This window comes from Falco naumanni, chromosome 15 (genome assembly GCF_017639655.2).
Source record: "Falco naumanni isolate bFalNau1 chromosome 15, bFalNau1.pat, whole genome shotgun sequence".
NCBI lineage: Eukaryota > Metazoa > Chordata > Aves > Falconiformes > Falconidae > Falco > Falco naumanni.
In genome coordinates, this window is record NC_054068.1 from 11,550,755 (window position 1) to 11,566,156 (window position 15,402).

General features: G+C 39.8%; 1 protein-coding gene across 1 annotated transcript in view; it reads left to right on the forward strand.

Annotated features, from left to right (window-relative positions):
* Positions 1–15,402, forward strand: part of PEPD (peptidase D) — a 141,161-nt gene that overhangs the window by 75,967 nt on the left and 49,792 nt on the right. The window contains exons 10-11 of the mRNA XM_040614998.1: positions 2,774–2,842; positions 9,589–9,666. Of these exons, the coding sequence (XP_040470932.1) occupies positions 2,774–2,842; positions 9,589–9,666 (147 nt within the window). The remainder of the gene's footprint in view (positions 1–2,773; positions 2,843–9,588; positions 9,667–15,402) is intronic.

The following is a 15,402-nucleotide window of genomic DNA, read 5'->3' on the forward strand; positions in this document are numbered from 1 at the left end:
ATATGTGGAGTGCCAGATTAAATGATATTCCATCCAACTATTTCAGACTTTATACTTTTGTATTGCACTTTTGGATAAAGATTCTTGCAGTGTGTAGACAGTGAAATCCTGGTTGTGAAGAAGTCTAGTGGCAGAATCTGCATTAACTCCAGTGGAACCAGGATTTTAACTACAAAGTACTGATAGCTTCTGTAATTCTACACGTACATTTTTCAGTTGTGAAAAGCCAACATTTGCCATTAAAGGGATATGCAATCCTTCACTTACCTGTGACATGTTATACCAGGATGTTGGCTGTCTCTGATAGAAATGTTGGACTTTTTTTTTTTTTTTTCCAACTGCACGAACACATTTCCAATGAGTCATAGCCCAAAAAAGTGAAATCAAAAAAGTGATATGAGTAGTTTTACTAGTGGAAAACTCATTACCTGGCAAAGTTGTACTATCTTCAGCTCAGTCACGTAAAAACTCACTTCTTGCTCTTAAAACAAAGTCCATAACGTTTGATGAAACAATCAGGTTCCTTTTTCAGAAAACAGAAACAAAGTTCAGGCAACAGCTGGATTATATGAAGCACGTCTTAATTTATTTACGTCTTTTTACTGCTAATCAGGGAGTACTGCAAAAGGTGAATACTATTACTCGGCTGCACAGTTTCATATGAATTGCAACCATGAATATGTGATCAGTTGTCATATGGAAAAATAAACCCTGCTATCCCTGCATTGCTGATGATGGAAAGACATTTACAACATTCATTATTTCATTTTTAAAGCTCTTTAGAAGGTTACTGAAAGTTGTTGTCTAGTGGAGATAGTTTATATAATCATTTAAGGTAAAGGGTCTATAAAATACACTGAGAGTTACTTCCCAAAATGTAACTATACATACGTAACAGTGTAATATGTTATTCTGCAAAATGTTTGTGCATAGTGTCGTACCTTACAGGCATGCCTGCAAGCATTCTAGGGAAGAGCAAGGCTGTAACTTTGTTTCCATACAGAATGTCCATTTGGTGAAAAAGATGTCTGTGTCGGAGCAAATAAAATTTATCACCTACATGTCATTAGCTAAATTTAGTGATACCTCTGCTGTGCTCTCACCATGTCAGTTTCTCCTTAGCTTCTCTGTCATTTGACCTACTCTTTGCCATTGCTGTTTTGTGGAGGAGTACAAAATTAGTATTTCTACCTTGTAAAACTATAGCATTTTGAGCAGAAAAGAGGTCTTGTTAACTGGGTCTCCCTACTAAGTCTCTAAATGTAAGCTTTTATTTTTCCTTGTGTGATTAATTTGTATGTTATGTTTTGTTCCTCTTTAAATATTGTAATTTTAAAATCTGGTTTGTATTTACAAGCATGTAATGTCTTTAATATCCTTCAAAGGATTTGAATTGTGTTTTGTGGATTGCTGCTGCAGAAGGACAAAATCACATCTCTATTCTTTGAATAGCACCATTATCACTCTGTTAATGAAATGATTTCAGTATTACAAGAAATGAGTTTTTGAAATTCATTCAGTATTAAAGGGAATTGGATTGTAATTAGAGCATATTTCAGAAAGAATAAAAGGATCCATGATATGTGCTTAGCTCTTAAAGCGCCTAATCCTATATTAATTGTGCTTTGGGCACATCTGCCCTCATGTGAAAGGACCTTTGACAGCAAAGATGAAAACGTTTTAGTGCTTTTAAGACCAAACAGCTCCTCCAGCAGGATGGCTGTGCAAGAGGGGTACTGTTGGGAGAGCAGGCCCCTGCTCTCCCCTTTCCTTCCTTTGCCTGTCCCTCACACACACAAAAGCAGACAATATCGTGTAGTAATGTTCTTTATAGGTTGTTGAGGACTTGGCCTAGTGTTATCACGTTATCTTCTTTCTTGTTCTTGGGATTGAGTGTGTTAATTTATCTTTTTTCCATGTTTGGGCAGGGGAAGGTCATAGAGGTATTTAGGTACCACGATCTGGAATTGCATAGTCTCATGTTTTCTCTGTGTTGTGCTACAGGCAAGAAAACAGGAGACCATCCATTCCAGCATGGACTGTGATGCTAGCAGAAGGCACCTGGCCTGACGTAATGGGAGAGCTCTGCTGGCTTCTCTGGGGAAGAGGGTGTACAGCGTGGTCAGATGCAATTCAGGCTTCACACATACACAGGGAAATTTAGTGCAGCTTTCAGCAGAGGATATCAGTGAGGTAGTAAAAATGAGATAACTTCTGCTGAAATTGTTTTGAAGAGCTTTGCCCTGCTTGGCAGGCTCTGGTTGGACTTCACTTTTGCTGAGTCTACGTGCCATAGACTGAAGGCAGCAGGGTTGAAAATAAAGGTCATGGATGTGGTTGTGTACCTGAAATACAGCAAGAAATGGTTTTCTCAACTCCACTTCGGAGAGTTTGGCCAGCTTTCAGCGTTTAACTGTTACCATCCCTTTTTTGTTCTATGGTCAGATGAATGACCTGCAATAATTTTCCTTTCTGTGTTGAGTTGTTAAGGAAAGCAATTTGCCATTTGAAGTTACTGAGCTGCACTTGAGCCCCTTGTCTCTGCTGCGGAGTTGCTTAATGGGCTTTGTGGAAATCTGTGATGCTCTGCAGGGCTGCTGAGCTCTGGATGTGGCTGAATTTGAGTGTTCAGCTGAGCAGAAATGGGCAGAGTGCCTCGTCGCAGAGCTGAGGATTTGCACCAACATAGCAGCACTCAAGCAAGACTTGCTTTTCTCCCTGTCTTCTGGTGGTTTTGAATGTATTATTAATTACCACCTTTCTTTTTTTGCAGCTTGTTCCAGCACTACTGCTATGCTCGAGGTGGCATGCGCCACACTTCCTACACTTGCATCTGTGGCAGGTAAGTTGATGGTTTACACTGAACTGTTGCAGTCTTTATGGTCAGTTTCCCACTAGATATCTGTAAAATTGTTCCTTTCAGGCACATGATGTGTTTGCAAGTACCACCAGAGTGAGTTTTGACCTGTTTCCTCTGGAAAAGCCAAAGAAAGGTGGCTAGTACTGTGTCTTAAGAAATAACTCGATTACAAATTCTGCTGCGCACAAGAGATTCCCCCAATGACTACTGCTGCTGCTAAGATTGTGTTTATGCTCACATCTGTGCTGCAATTGGCTTTTTTATTAAATAGTGTTATGGAGAAGGGCTTTTAGAGGTATTCTCTGTTGTTCAAAAATACTCTCTTTGAAATACACTTGAAGTATTTAATATCATTCTCAAAATTTTTTTGCCTCAAAAGGTAGGATGTGATTAAAGTAGTCTTTTATAAATTCAGAATTTTTTTGCTCTCTCTTTCTTGCTGAACAGCTGGCGTTGAAGGTATTGTATTTGGGAAAGTATTATAAAAATTCTCCCTGCAGTTGTGGAAATGTGCATTTTTAATTTGCAGAATTTCAAGAGACTAGTGTAGGATACATGTTGAAGGACAGCTGTGTCCTTTGTGCACATTAATCTTATTTAGTCAGTGGCATGAATCTAATCAGAGGCATATGACAGATGAGGCATATATGTTGGTATATACGTTCCACTTGTAGCTCTGCTGCTGCTCACAAACATTTGCTCTACACTGAAGTCACATACACTTACAAAAAATAATTCTAATGTTAATGATGATAATGTTATATTGCTTTGGAGGTAATAAGGACAATTAGCATATCTGCTTCTTTCTGATGTTTACTCAATTGCTTATTTGTAAATGCAATTTTCCAATTTATATGCAAAATTGCAGTAGGAGCATGAGCAGTTTTATGGCAAATTGTGCAACTAAATTGTCTGAGAAGTTTCCTGTTTTAAGTACAATTGTATAACTTGAGAATTAACATCCCATTGAAAGGAGATTCCATCTCTATGCTATTGTCACAGGCTGTGATGGTAAAATCAGGTTGTCTCTGTGTATGATTTTTCACAGCCATACAGACTTACATATTCACTTACAGTGAAACAGAACTTCTGCAGGATCTGGCTTGAGTGCTAGAGAACAACCTATAGAAACATCTCCTGTATGTTTGTGTAGTGGGTCCTTGTGCCCCTGTGGGGACAGATTAAACTCTCCACAAGACTGAAAAACCCAGGACTTGGGGAACCCAGGAGGAGGAAAGCCCCGACAGGACTTCAGAAGTGGGTGATGACAGGAGTTTCCTGGGTGTCCTGTCCCCCTTGCTGGAGGGGCTTAGCAGGGCGTGGGGGTGGTGTTCGAGCTGCCTCTGAACCGTTGGAGGATTTAATACATGGAGAAGGGCTGCCCTTGAAATGCAGGATCCAAACAATACTGTGACTCACTGTTGCAGCTGGGAGCTGGCATTATATTCTACCACTACAGTTACAAGTGCAGACAAACTTGATTAAAAAAATAAATTAAAAAAATTACCTAAGATAGAATACAAAGGCCTCTGTCTGTAATTTGCTATATTAGTAAGAATAAGTAATATTAACAGTTTTAAGCTAGGTCCTAATAAAATGAATGTAAGTAGACCTATTTGATGAATTCAATTAACATAATAATGGAAGAGTAATAGGCATTTGTTTTGTTACTGTGAAAATGTCATGCATTGTAAATATTGCACTTAACTACATTTGTCATTAAAAATAGCTTTTGTAGTTAGGGTTTTTGAATAGTTATGTTTTATTCTGTTCATGCTGAGTTTTGTTGTTTTCCTGACTGTTAAAACTGTAGTATTTTGACAGGATCTTTCTTTTTTAGATTACAGGCCTGATGCTAATTTCCACAGAAGAGAATCATGCTTTTAAATAAAAAAGTTTGTTATTCAGATTTTGTAAATCTTTCTCACTAAGGTGGAAATCAAGAGTAATCAAAACTATATTTCAGTACAGAAATAAATCAGTTGGCACACATTGAGTGCCTGCATTTGTTCCTGTCCAATGTTAAACTCTTGAGGAGACGGTAAATGAACATTTGGTGTGAGCAGATATGCTTTATCTGTTCACTTGCATGTATTCACTCTCCAGTCAGTTGAGGATAGTAACACACGTTATGTGTTACAACTGGTCACATATCTCTAATATAGGACTAAGTTTGCTAACTTTCAAAGACTGTCAACTCTGTAAGTGGTCTGAAGCACAAATAGATGTAATGTAGGTGCAATTAAATGAGAATAGTAGTATTTGATAAACATACTTGGATATATTTAGCACTAATCTACAAAGTGTTGACTTCTGAGTGGTGTGAAAATGCTAATGAATTATTCATTGCAGCGTCTTAGTGTACCAAGTAACCATTTCTACAAAGGGGAAAACAAAGGTAAAGTTACGTGCACAGTGTGTCCTGGTGACCCTATGATGGATGACATCCACTGGTAACCAGGCACGGAGTTTCCAGCTGGAGTTAGGTGGAGGTAGAGGTACCAGTATCTCTGCTACCACCACAGAAGCCATGGTCAGCTGCTTTGTAGTACCGTGGCATCTTAGACTTAGGTTCAAATCTTCTTGAAAAATGTCTCCAGGAAGATGACAGCTCTCAGCAGATGATACCAGAGATTAAGAATAACGTACTACAGTAAAATGCCTTCCTCTGTCTGAGGATCATAAGTAACGCTTTTTGGATAAGATTAGGATACTTATTAAATCTGTGTTTCTTTCTTTTCAATCAACTTTTTAAGATTTCATCTCATAGATGAAAAAGTGGAGAGAAGGCTGTTAGCGCTTCCTTCTGGATTGATTTTATTTAAATCATGGTGGAGATAGTTTGCCTTTTTAGTTAATGGTCTGTTGGGTTTTCTTTAGATGTTCTTAATGTAGAGCTAATAGCTGCTTTTTGTAATGCTTGATGCTCAGCTTTGTCCTGTTCTTAAAATATTGCTAACATCCCCCCCTCTTTCTCTTTCTTCTAGTCATTTGTTTTCAGGGTGTTTCCAGATCTAAAATGTATTTGGGCGACTTTTCTTCCTTTCCTAGTAATCTGAATCTCTTCCTACTGTGTGCATTCTCAGTGGTGTTAATTTGCAGCTTTTCCGCCACTTCACGCAATTCTTTCTGTAACAAACACATCTTTGGCACCAGTTCAAGGCGAATTATTAAAGGAATAAAAATAGATACACAGAAATTTCTTGGAGAATTTTTCAGGTTGGCTGCCTGAAGGCAGACATCAGCATTCCCAGATGTGGTGGTTTTCAAAGGTGCTGACCTCCAGGAAGGCAGCAGAGCTGCCAGAGATCTGCACCTCCCCACAGCACTTCATTTTAAGCCCTGACTTTGGCACTGTAATGCCAGACCTTTCAACTCTTGCTCCTTGGGAAGCAAAGAAGTAGCTTCTACAGGAAGGCTCATTTGCTTTGCCAGTGGCTGGGGTTTTGTTTAAATTGTTTTGACACCACCTTGAAAATTAATCATTATGAACGATTTCTGGCTAGCTGCAGCATTTGCCTTGTTGGGTACACATCACTACTAAAGCATTGCTCCTGAAGCATCTTTCTTGCCTTCATCTTGGGACGGTGCTAAAGGTGCTTCCTGTGAGGAAGACTGGAGTTGCACCTCGTGGCAGGAATGTGCTGGAGGTGTGACCACATCAGTGTTTTCATTTGGGTCAGTAGTGCATTTCTGAAGCGAGGTCTCCCACTCACCTCCAGCTGCAGGGCTTTGCTTAGAGCCAGGAACCCATCCTGGAGTGCACGTGCTGGATTTCTTTTGGGTGAGAAACAGCTGGGACTGCTTTCAGGAGCAGGTCTGCTGTGCCTTGGTTGCTAATGGGTGTTAGCCAAAGTGAGCAGACCTCCCCACCCCGATCACTTCAAACAAAAAACTTGAAATGCATATGGTGTGCATATCTGGTCTTCAGCACCAACTGTGCTCTCCTGTGGTGTGATCCCATTTACGTGACAGAGCCAAAATGTGCGTGACAGATAAGGAGTCTCAAATGCCAAGAAAGATTGTATGCTGCTCAACACTTTCCTAACAGTGCTGAAAAACAGATTTTTCACGCATCTTCCATAACAGTTGGTGCCAAACCTTATAGAAATATTTTGTAAACTAAAACCTTTACATTAAAATGTGCAAAAGAAATCCCCCATCTTTCTATTTGCAATGTCTATTGTTGAAAGCATTTGCACAGTGCTCATATTTGAATGTATGGCTTGTTTATGCAGATGGTATGGTGTATGACACGAGGGTGCCAGCATATGATGATAAGTAAACAAGCTATCTGCAAATACATTAGCGTGGAGTCATGCCCTTAAGCTTCTTGATAATTTTTTAAAAGTTGATCATAAATATATGCATGTGCTATTTGCTTCTCCTGCGTTATCCCCATTTTTAGCTAAAACCCTGACAAACTGTTGTGGAGCATGTGTGTGCATGAGTATGTGTATGCATGCCAGGTGTTGGGAGTTTTTTATTATTTTTGTGTTTTTCCTTAAATATGAGCATTTCAGCTGCTTCCAAGTGCCACCCCTCCCCAATAGGGAATTCCCTCCACCTGGGAAACAGTTCTTCAGGCAGGAAATTTTGCTGCTTCCTCTGATGCTGATAGTCCAATGCAGAGGTAGGAGCAGTCTCTGCTGCTGTCACCTGCATGCAAAAGGAGACAGCTGAGATGGGAAGCACAGTTCCCACTGTAGACATTGCCTGGAACAGAAAACTTTTTTTGTTTGTTTTTTGGTTTTTGTTTTTTTGATTGCAGTCCATTGCCGTATTATAGATAGTTTTTCAGACTGGGCAAACTAGGTTTGAAAGTGTCCTGATGTGGAAAGCTGGAATTTTGGCTAGAAGGAAGGAACTATTCTACCAGTGCCCAGGAGACAGGACATCTCAGAAGGAAGCTCACATCTTTCTTCATCTTGTGTGCCAGCTTTATGCAGCACAACAGCGTAGGTTCCCAAGTCAGGAGTCCAGGAAGTAAAAAGCAGCCAGCTAGCAGCTGGTTGTAAAACTGGACTTAAGCCATTGGACCAGTATCACAAAATGAATTTGTTGCAGCCTTAATTCTGTGGCGGTTTTAAAGTCTTGATTTAACATCTTAAGTTTTTCCCTTTGGAGCTTGTATAATTTTGAGAAATGCACTTTGTATCAGAAGATCATTCCCATGATTCTGAAACATTGTCCTTCGCTGCCTTGCTGCATAGTAGTTCCTACATGCTAAAACCCACTTTTTTAAAGTTCTAAAAAAGAACAAAAACTTACTGCTTTCAAAATAATAACACGATCCAGCCCTTTAGATTTAAGAGCCTTCAGAAACTTAAGGCAACATCTACTTTCTCCTCCGTAATCATTACGGAGTTGTTATATCTGAATTACCAGTGATAATTAAATACCTAACTGATCACAAGGACTTAATGTATCTGGAAGGTCATTTCTTTTTGGCTACAGTGCATGTTTAGTCTTTTCATAATTGCACATATCGGAAGCCTAATATGAAAAATAAGTCAGGTGGCACATTTACTCCAGATACAGCAAAAACATCATTGAAATCGAGCCTCAGATTCCTTTCACCTAAGATAGGAAGCTGTTCCACCATCACAACTTGAAAGACTCAAATCTGAGCAGGATGACCAATATGGTTTTGACGAAAGGTGAGACACAGACTGGCAAGTCAGCTGGAGGGGTCAGAGAGTTGGCGCAGCACCCCTGTCCCAACACATGTATTTTTGGATACGGTGTAATTCTAGCCTTTTGAAGAGAAAAAAGAGAATGAGCATCTATCTGAGGAGAATAGTAAAAGAAAAATAAGTAGAGCTCAAGATCTTTACAGTCTTTTAACTGATGTTTGATGGGCCTGGGGGAATATCAGTAGACAAGAGAGGATGCCAGGGCCAAATAAAGGTCACCGAATGGATCGTGGACCTTCAGAAGTGCAGAACAAGGGTCCGTCCTTCTCTGGAGTTGTTTTATTCCTGTGAATCAGCAGTTTAGTCTGAAAGATTTCCAAGAATAAAAATCTTTTCTTTGTAATGTGATTTTTAATAACAGGTAAGAATAGAGTGTCAGTTCTCATGCTGTTACTGCGACTGACGTTGCCAGCTGTGGATGCTGCCCAAGCATCACGCAGCGTATCTGCTCCAGCAGAGGTCACGCATAGCCATGCCAGGGGTGAACCGGAGCTGTTCACTTGGACAGCTGAATTTTTCCAGTCACATTGACTCCTAGAGGTTTCAAACATGTCAAATGTTACTCCAGTGGAAGTTAGGGTTTTATGCCTCAGAATATTTAGCCTCAAATAGGGAAACATCACTTGGTAATTAAAAAAAAAATCCAGAAAGTAGTAAATCAGTGTAAGTTGAATAATTACTCGTGCATAATTGCATCCTTTACACTGTCATGGACGTAGACAGTATTTGTCTGAACTGTAGGAAGTTCCTTCTGCAGAAAGTTCCTAGCTTGCAGCCAGAGTAGCAAAAATGCCCATTCCATACCCATTTCTGCTGGGTGAGCTGCAGGGTATCTATGCTATTACAGCCCATGCTAGGGCTGGACCTGTGGCAGCTCTTACAAACTGCAAAATGTTGTGCCTAATATATGAATACACTGACACTTACAATGTCACATCTTTACAGTGTTCCTTCTCATGTCATATGTGTTAATGTTTCTTCGGCAGTTAATTGCTGCAGTTAATTGTGCTGAATTTTCTTTTTGCCTGTCAGTGGGGAGAACTCATCCGTTTTGCACTATGGCCATGCTGGAGCCCCAAATGATAAGACTATTGAAGACGGAGACTTGTGGTAAGTAAAGGATTAGAGTTAATTTGATTATTTATTTTTTTATATACTACTGCTGTTTCCATACATGCACTATAGGTACTCTTGGAGTTAATTAGTGAAATGATGGTAGCATAATGATGAAAGTCAAAATCTTTAAAGCAACATGTAATTTTGTGTACCACACTAGTCTGGTTTCTTCCAAAGGTCCTGTATACCTGCGTCTCCAGTTGAAAGGGAAAAGAGAGATTGTTTTCAAACACTTCTGTGCTAAAGGCACTTTGAATTTAGTTTAAGAAATGGCTGTATTCTCAGTACAAGTGCATTTGCAAAAAATGGCATCTGAGTTTGCCCTTGAACCTCAAATCCAAACCTCAGCTCTGATAGTGGGGTGTGTTGTGAAATTGCTTGAAGCAGGGAAATTAACATACCCTGTAACACAACAGGGTGGAGGGTCAAGAGTGTTTTGGTTACTTTTAAAGGAGTACATCAAATTGCAATATTGATTAGATCTTCCAAATGCTTATGCAGAGCCAGACACCCCAGCCTGAAAGTAGACTTTCAAATGTGTGACGTGAAACTCATCTCAATTCAGGTTAGGGCAGGGTGTTTCTAGTTCTGTATTGTGCCAAAAATTTCTAAAAATATTTTGCTTGGAGTTTAGCATTCCCATTATGCAGTTGCAAATACCATAAATTTTTTCTGCTTGCATTACATGTCCACATGCTTTGCAGTATCACTGCAGGTGAAAGCAGGGTGGATGAAAGCACCACATACATTGCTGTAAATTCAAAGACAAGCCCAGTTGTGCGGTGTGTAACATAGCTGGTCACAGCTTTTATGCTTCACCTCCTAAGACTCTGGTCAAAAAGCCTGCGTTTATAAAAGCGCAGAACTAGTTTTGGAGGAGTTAATCACTGACATGCAGGGGAAAATATGTATTAGGTTACTTTTGTAGCACATGTGAAAAGGGTACAGGTATGTGTTTTCACAGTTGAATGTAAAGGTGTGGAGGAAAGCAAATTAGTATTATTATAGATAAGCTCAAAAATGCTTTTGTGAAAAAAGCTGTTATGGAAAACAAATTGAATCTCAGAAGTAAAAAAAATGCTTTGTTGGGTAATTTTCTGGGCACATCTACAGGTGCTGCAGAATGAACTTACTGCATTACAGATAGGTAAATTTTTAATATTGTCCAAATGTTCTGAAAGCTTCTTGTACAGTAGTTTTATGTATCATCTTAATCTGTGGTGAATAGCTTACTAAACCCATCAAATACTAATGTTAATTTATTACAGGACAATAGTTTTGACTTATGATTACATTGTATTTGCGTAGATAATATGCTGTGAGGTTTTTTTGATCAGGCAGGACACACCAATGTGATGCTGTATTGGCTGTGGTGTTTGATTAAATTTTCAAAAAAAGTGTGTAGTCTACAGGAAATCTCAGTATATGTTATTGAGAGAAGATACACCACAATGCATTATGATATCCTGTATTTAAAATTAAGGCCTTTGAATGGTGAGGGGAATAGTGTTACTGGGAGACCTCAGGGTGAAGGGTTTTGGACCCTTTCACTTAACAGTCTCTGCGGACAGTTTAGTGGATGGCTGAAGTCATTCCTAAACTCTGAGAGCACATCCTAAGACTCTCTACAAACTCAGATTTCCTGCTGTTTGGCAAAATCTTTTGAAAAGGTTTGGGTTTTATTAGCCTCAGGTATCTGAATGTTAGAAAATCATAATCTACCAAGTACGTTAATCACTCAAGCATTTCAAAACTAGTGTACTGCAACCCCACTTTGTAACCATCTCAACAAAGAGAAGTCTGGTTTGAAATCCTGTCTTGCTGAAACAGGCCAGTTGCATCTTTGTCTTGCCAAGGTGAAGCTTGTGAGGTGTAGGCTGGCTTTAACAAGCAAGTGCTCCATGTGCACGAGCACCCACCTGGGCTTCAGCCCCTGCCCTTGCCTCTCCCAGTGGCTGATACTCACGGAGCAGGCAGACTTTGCCCCACAATTTTCTTAGTATTTTTCTCAAATGAGAGTAAAGAAATTAGAAGAAAATGTAATTTCATTTGTGTAAAGGCGATTTAAAAATACACTTATTTTCCACAGTTAAAAATAACATTTGGGAAAGAATCTTGAGCTGGTGGTGCTTTAGCAGCATACAAATGATGACAGGGCTCTACCTGGGTGGTTTTACTGTATGCTTTTACAAATTTCTAAATTGGGTGTAGGTATGCGTGTACGTGCATACAGAACAGGTCATTAAAATGACAGTATGCTGATTTGTATGTATATGGTAATGTTAGTGTTCGTGTATTTGGCTCTCAATTAAGTTTTTTAATAGCTATGGGGAGCCCTCTGTTGGATAATGTTGGGAAGCCCTGAATATAGGGGGAAAATGGCTTTACTTTTGGTGAAACAGAAGTGTATGAAGGTTTACTTGGCTTCTGCCAATATTTTGGTATAAATCTAATTTAATGATTCCTATACTTTTATGTAATAGAACCAGAAGATTGGGTACTTGGTGTGATTTTTATTAAATTATTCAGTAGTATTTCATGTCTTTTTCTGAACATTATTTAGTGGATATGAATAACATCCACGAGTTTGGCAGAAATGTGCTGCTCAGGTTTCTTATATGCGAAGTGGTGCAGTGCAGTAAGTGTCAGTAAATAAGTGAACAAAGCACCTGAATATTAGAAAAAATACATTTAGAAGACCAATGCTTTGCTTCTCTGAAACACTCAAGTGCATACATTGTTTGCTCTTTTAAAAATAGAAGTTACAAGGATTTGGTGGTATCAGCAGGAGATTATAGACAAAAAATACTTGTGCTATTGCATTTTTAATTTGTTTTTAAGACTTTTATTCTGACTTCTTAAAAAACTCATGCAGGTTTAGAACAGCCTGGGTTTACGATGTTCATTTTTGAAAATTAGTCTACATCAAATGCATTTAGTGCTTCTGTAAGAAACTGGTACGGAATTACACCTGCGATATTGCATCGTAATCCACATTTTTTTTACAGGTACAGCTTCTGAGCTAAAAGATCTTAGTGCAAGACAAAGACTATACAGAGAAATTCTGACGCTTCTGGTTAATATGGGCTGTCTTGCTAAGCAGGGCTGTTGTTTTCAGTCTATTAAATGTTAAAAGCCAAATAGCTAACTAACACAAAGTATTATGATTGACATAGAAAGAAATCAATAGTTTTAGGGAAGTTTAGGTACTTAATACATACATGCACTTAACTGATCCTGATATTAAAACAACAAGTAGGTGTTTTATATAAAGAATTCATGTACTGTAACATTTGTGTGGTGAACATTTTAAATTGTCTGATCGGTATGGTCTAAACCAAACACTTTTCCTAAGCAAGTGTAAGTTGTGTGCATGGTCAGCAGGGTCATGCAGGTAAATGGGTAGGCTGACCATCCTTGTTAATTGCAGTTCCAAGCGCTTCACCCTTTCACTTGGTATTACCTTTAAATAAAGTCTTCTACTTAGAATGTTGTAAATCACAGCCTGCAGTGATGACGTATGACCAGACTAATGTACAAATACTAGTTTTCTTCTGTCATTTTAAACTTGCGACAGCTTGGATAGAAACTGAGCCCTAGACTGAGGTTTACTGCATCGTCTCAAGGTATTGCATTACTCATTGTATGCCAAGGCACCTGCTGTTTCTGTAGTGAGGCTGTAACTACGTTTTGTAATATGGAAAGTGGAGTCATAAGCCAGAGTGCTTGTTGTAGTTTGCAATCTCCTGCCCTGTACACAAGAGGCCTCCATCCAAGGCCAGAGCCAGAAAGAAACCAAACCAAATTCTCCAGGGGGTTTTGAGCCATTCTCCCACCCCCCCCCAAATCCAGTTTGGATAACCAGAGGTCTTTTGTATTTTGGTGGGGGATAGAATAAAATTAAATGTTGCTGCTCAAGAAGAAAAAAACCCAAGCAAATGAATTCAAGGAGCAGAGATCTGACTCCCCACTATGCATAAACCAAGAGCAAATGAGCACTTGGGGCTCCTGGTCGTCGAATGCCATCCCCTGCATTACTCATTGTTCTTGGGCAAGTGTCTCATGATCTCTTCTTTTGTAGCTATTTTGCTTTTGAGATTAGTTCAGTGACTAGAAAGCCCTTGTGGGAGATGGAAACCTCTGGTTTCAGCTCTCCTCAAGTTGATCTCTGACTTTGGCTGGAAGTTATGACTTGACCCTGGGAAACAGCATCCATGGAAAGTTCAGTCAAAGCCAGTGTGTTTCTGCAAAAAGCATTGGTCTCAACAAATCAGCATCTGCCTTCTGAAAAATAAAAGCACCAGCTTTCTTAAAAATGAATGAAGCAAATCGCCTTGCATTCTCCCTTCTGTCTTTTGCCCCTGCCCCACCAGTGCTGCAGCGTGGAGCCAGACTGTGGCTGTCAGAGAAGGAGAAAACTGGCTGTCAAAATAGGGTGCAGCAGAGGGGGAAGGCGAACATCTTTTCTCACCTTTGTGGTTCGGTGGCTTGTTGTAGGAACCATCAGAGGTGCTGAACCTGAAGTGTGCACTTTGTTTTATTTGAGAAGGTATTCATAAAAATGATAGTTTGTTAAGTTTATTACGTTCAATCTGCAGCTTAGCAGTTCATGCAGCCTGTCTTTGTGGATTCTTGGCATTGCTGTGTGCCAAAGGCACTTCGGGAGTTGCTTGTTTTATTGCAGTTCATCAGCAGGGCTCCTGCAACATTTGACAAATAGAAAATGCTTCTATGATCTTAAAATAAAGATTGATTCTTCATGATGAGGCTCATGCTTAAATAATAGAAATGTGAGAAAATAAGCCTGAGCCCAGATGTCACTGAAATAGATGTGGCTATTACCTGAGATGGTTTTCTGCAGGTGTCACGAGTTGCAGGTCTTGGTCATTTTATGGCATCTGGCAAATGTGTCTCAGTGAAAATTCGGCACTTAGTAAGCAACTTTTGTTAGCAAGTTCACTGATCTTCAAGCACTAGGTGACGTTTTGGGGGGTTAGTTGGTCCATTCTGGCTTTGCAAAATACTCAAAATAATTGTCTAGTCTGCTGAAACACTCAGTATTTTCGCATTTTGAAATATCCTCCTTAGTCACAGTGTTAATGAAGGTCTCTGGGGTGTGTGGTGTGCTCTCCTTTCACGGCACATGGGCAGGTCCCCGCTTGGAGCACCCTCGCCAGTGGAGCCCCGTGGCGGTGCTGTGCCTGCTCTGCACACCCCGAGGACAACAGGCGCTTTGGTACGTCCACCTGCGGCTCCAGGGCCCGGCACAGCACAGGCAGTTGTAGAAGATACTAGTTTTCCCTGGAGTGAGGGCCAGAGTGTAAATTCTTAAGAGGGCTTGGGTGAAAGCATTAAGGGAAGTACAGCATCAACTGCTTGTGAAGTGCAGCAGACCTGCAGGAGAGAGACCATTAACCTTGTATTCACAGTGGGACTACCTATTCTTTATAAAATAAAACTAACTTTAGAAGTTTAGATGGAAGCAGGTTGTACCATCAGATGATGTCTTTCATTTTATTTGACTTTATTTTAACGCTTTCAGATTTAAGCTTACTGGTTTCAGTGAAAAGACTGGGAAGAGTACAGTATCCTTGGTGAAGCAGGATGTTTCCCACTGCAAAAGCTCAGTGCTGTTTCCATGACCTGCTGGTGATGGCAGCAAAACAAGTTTATTTAACAAAACAGGTTTTTTGCACTCGGGTACGAGAATTGAAGCACTAGAGAAGTTTT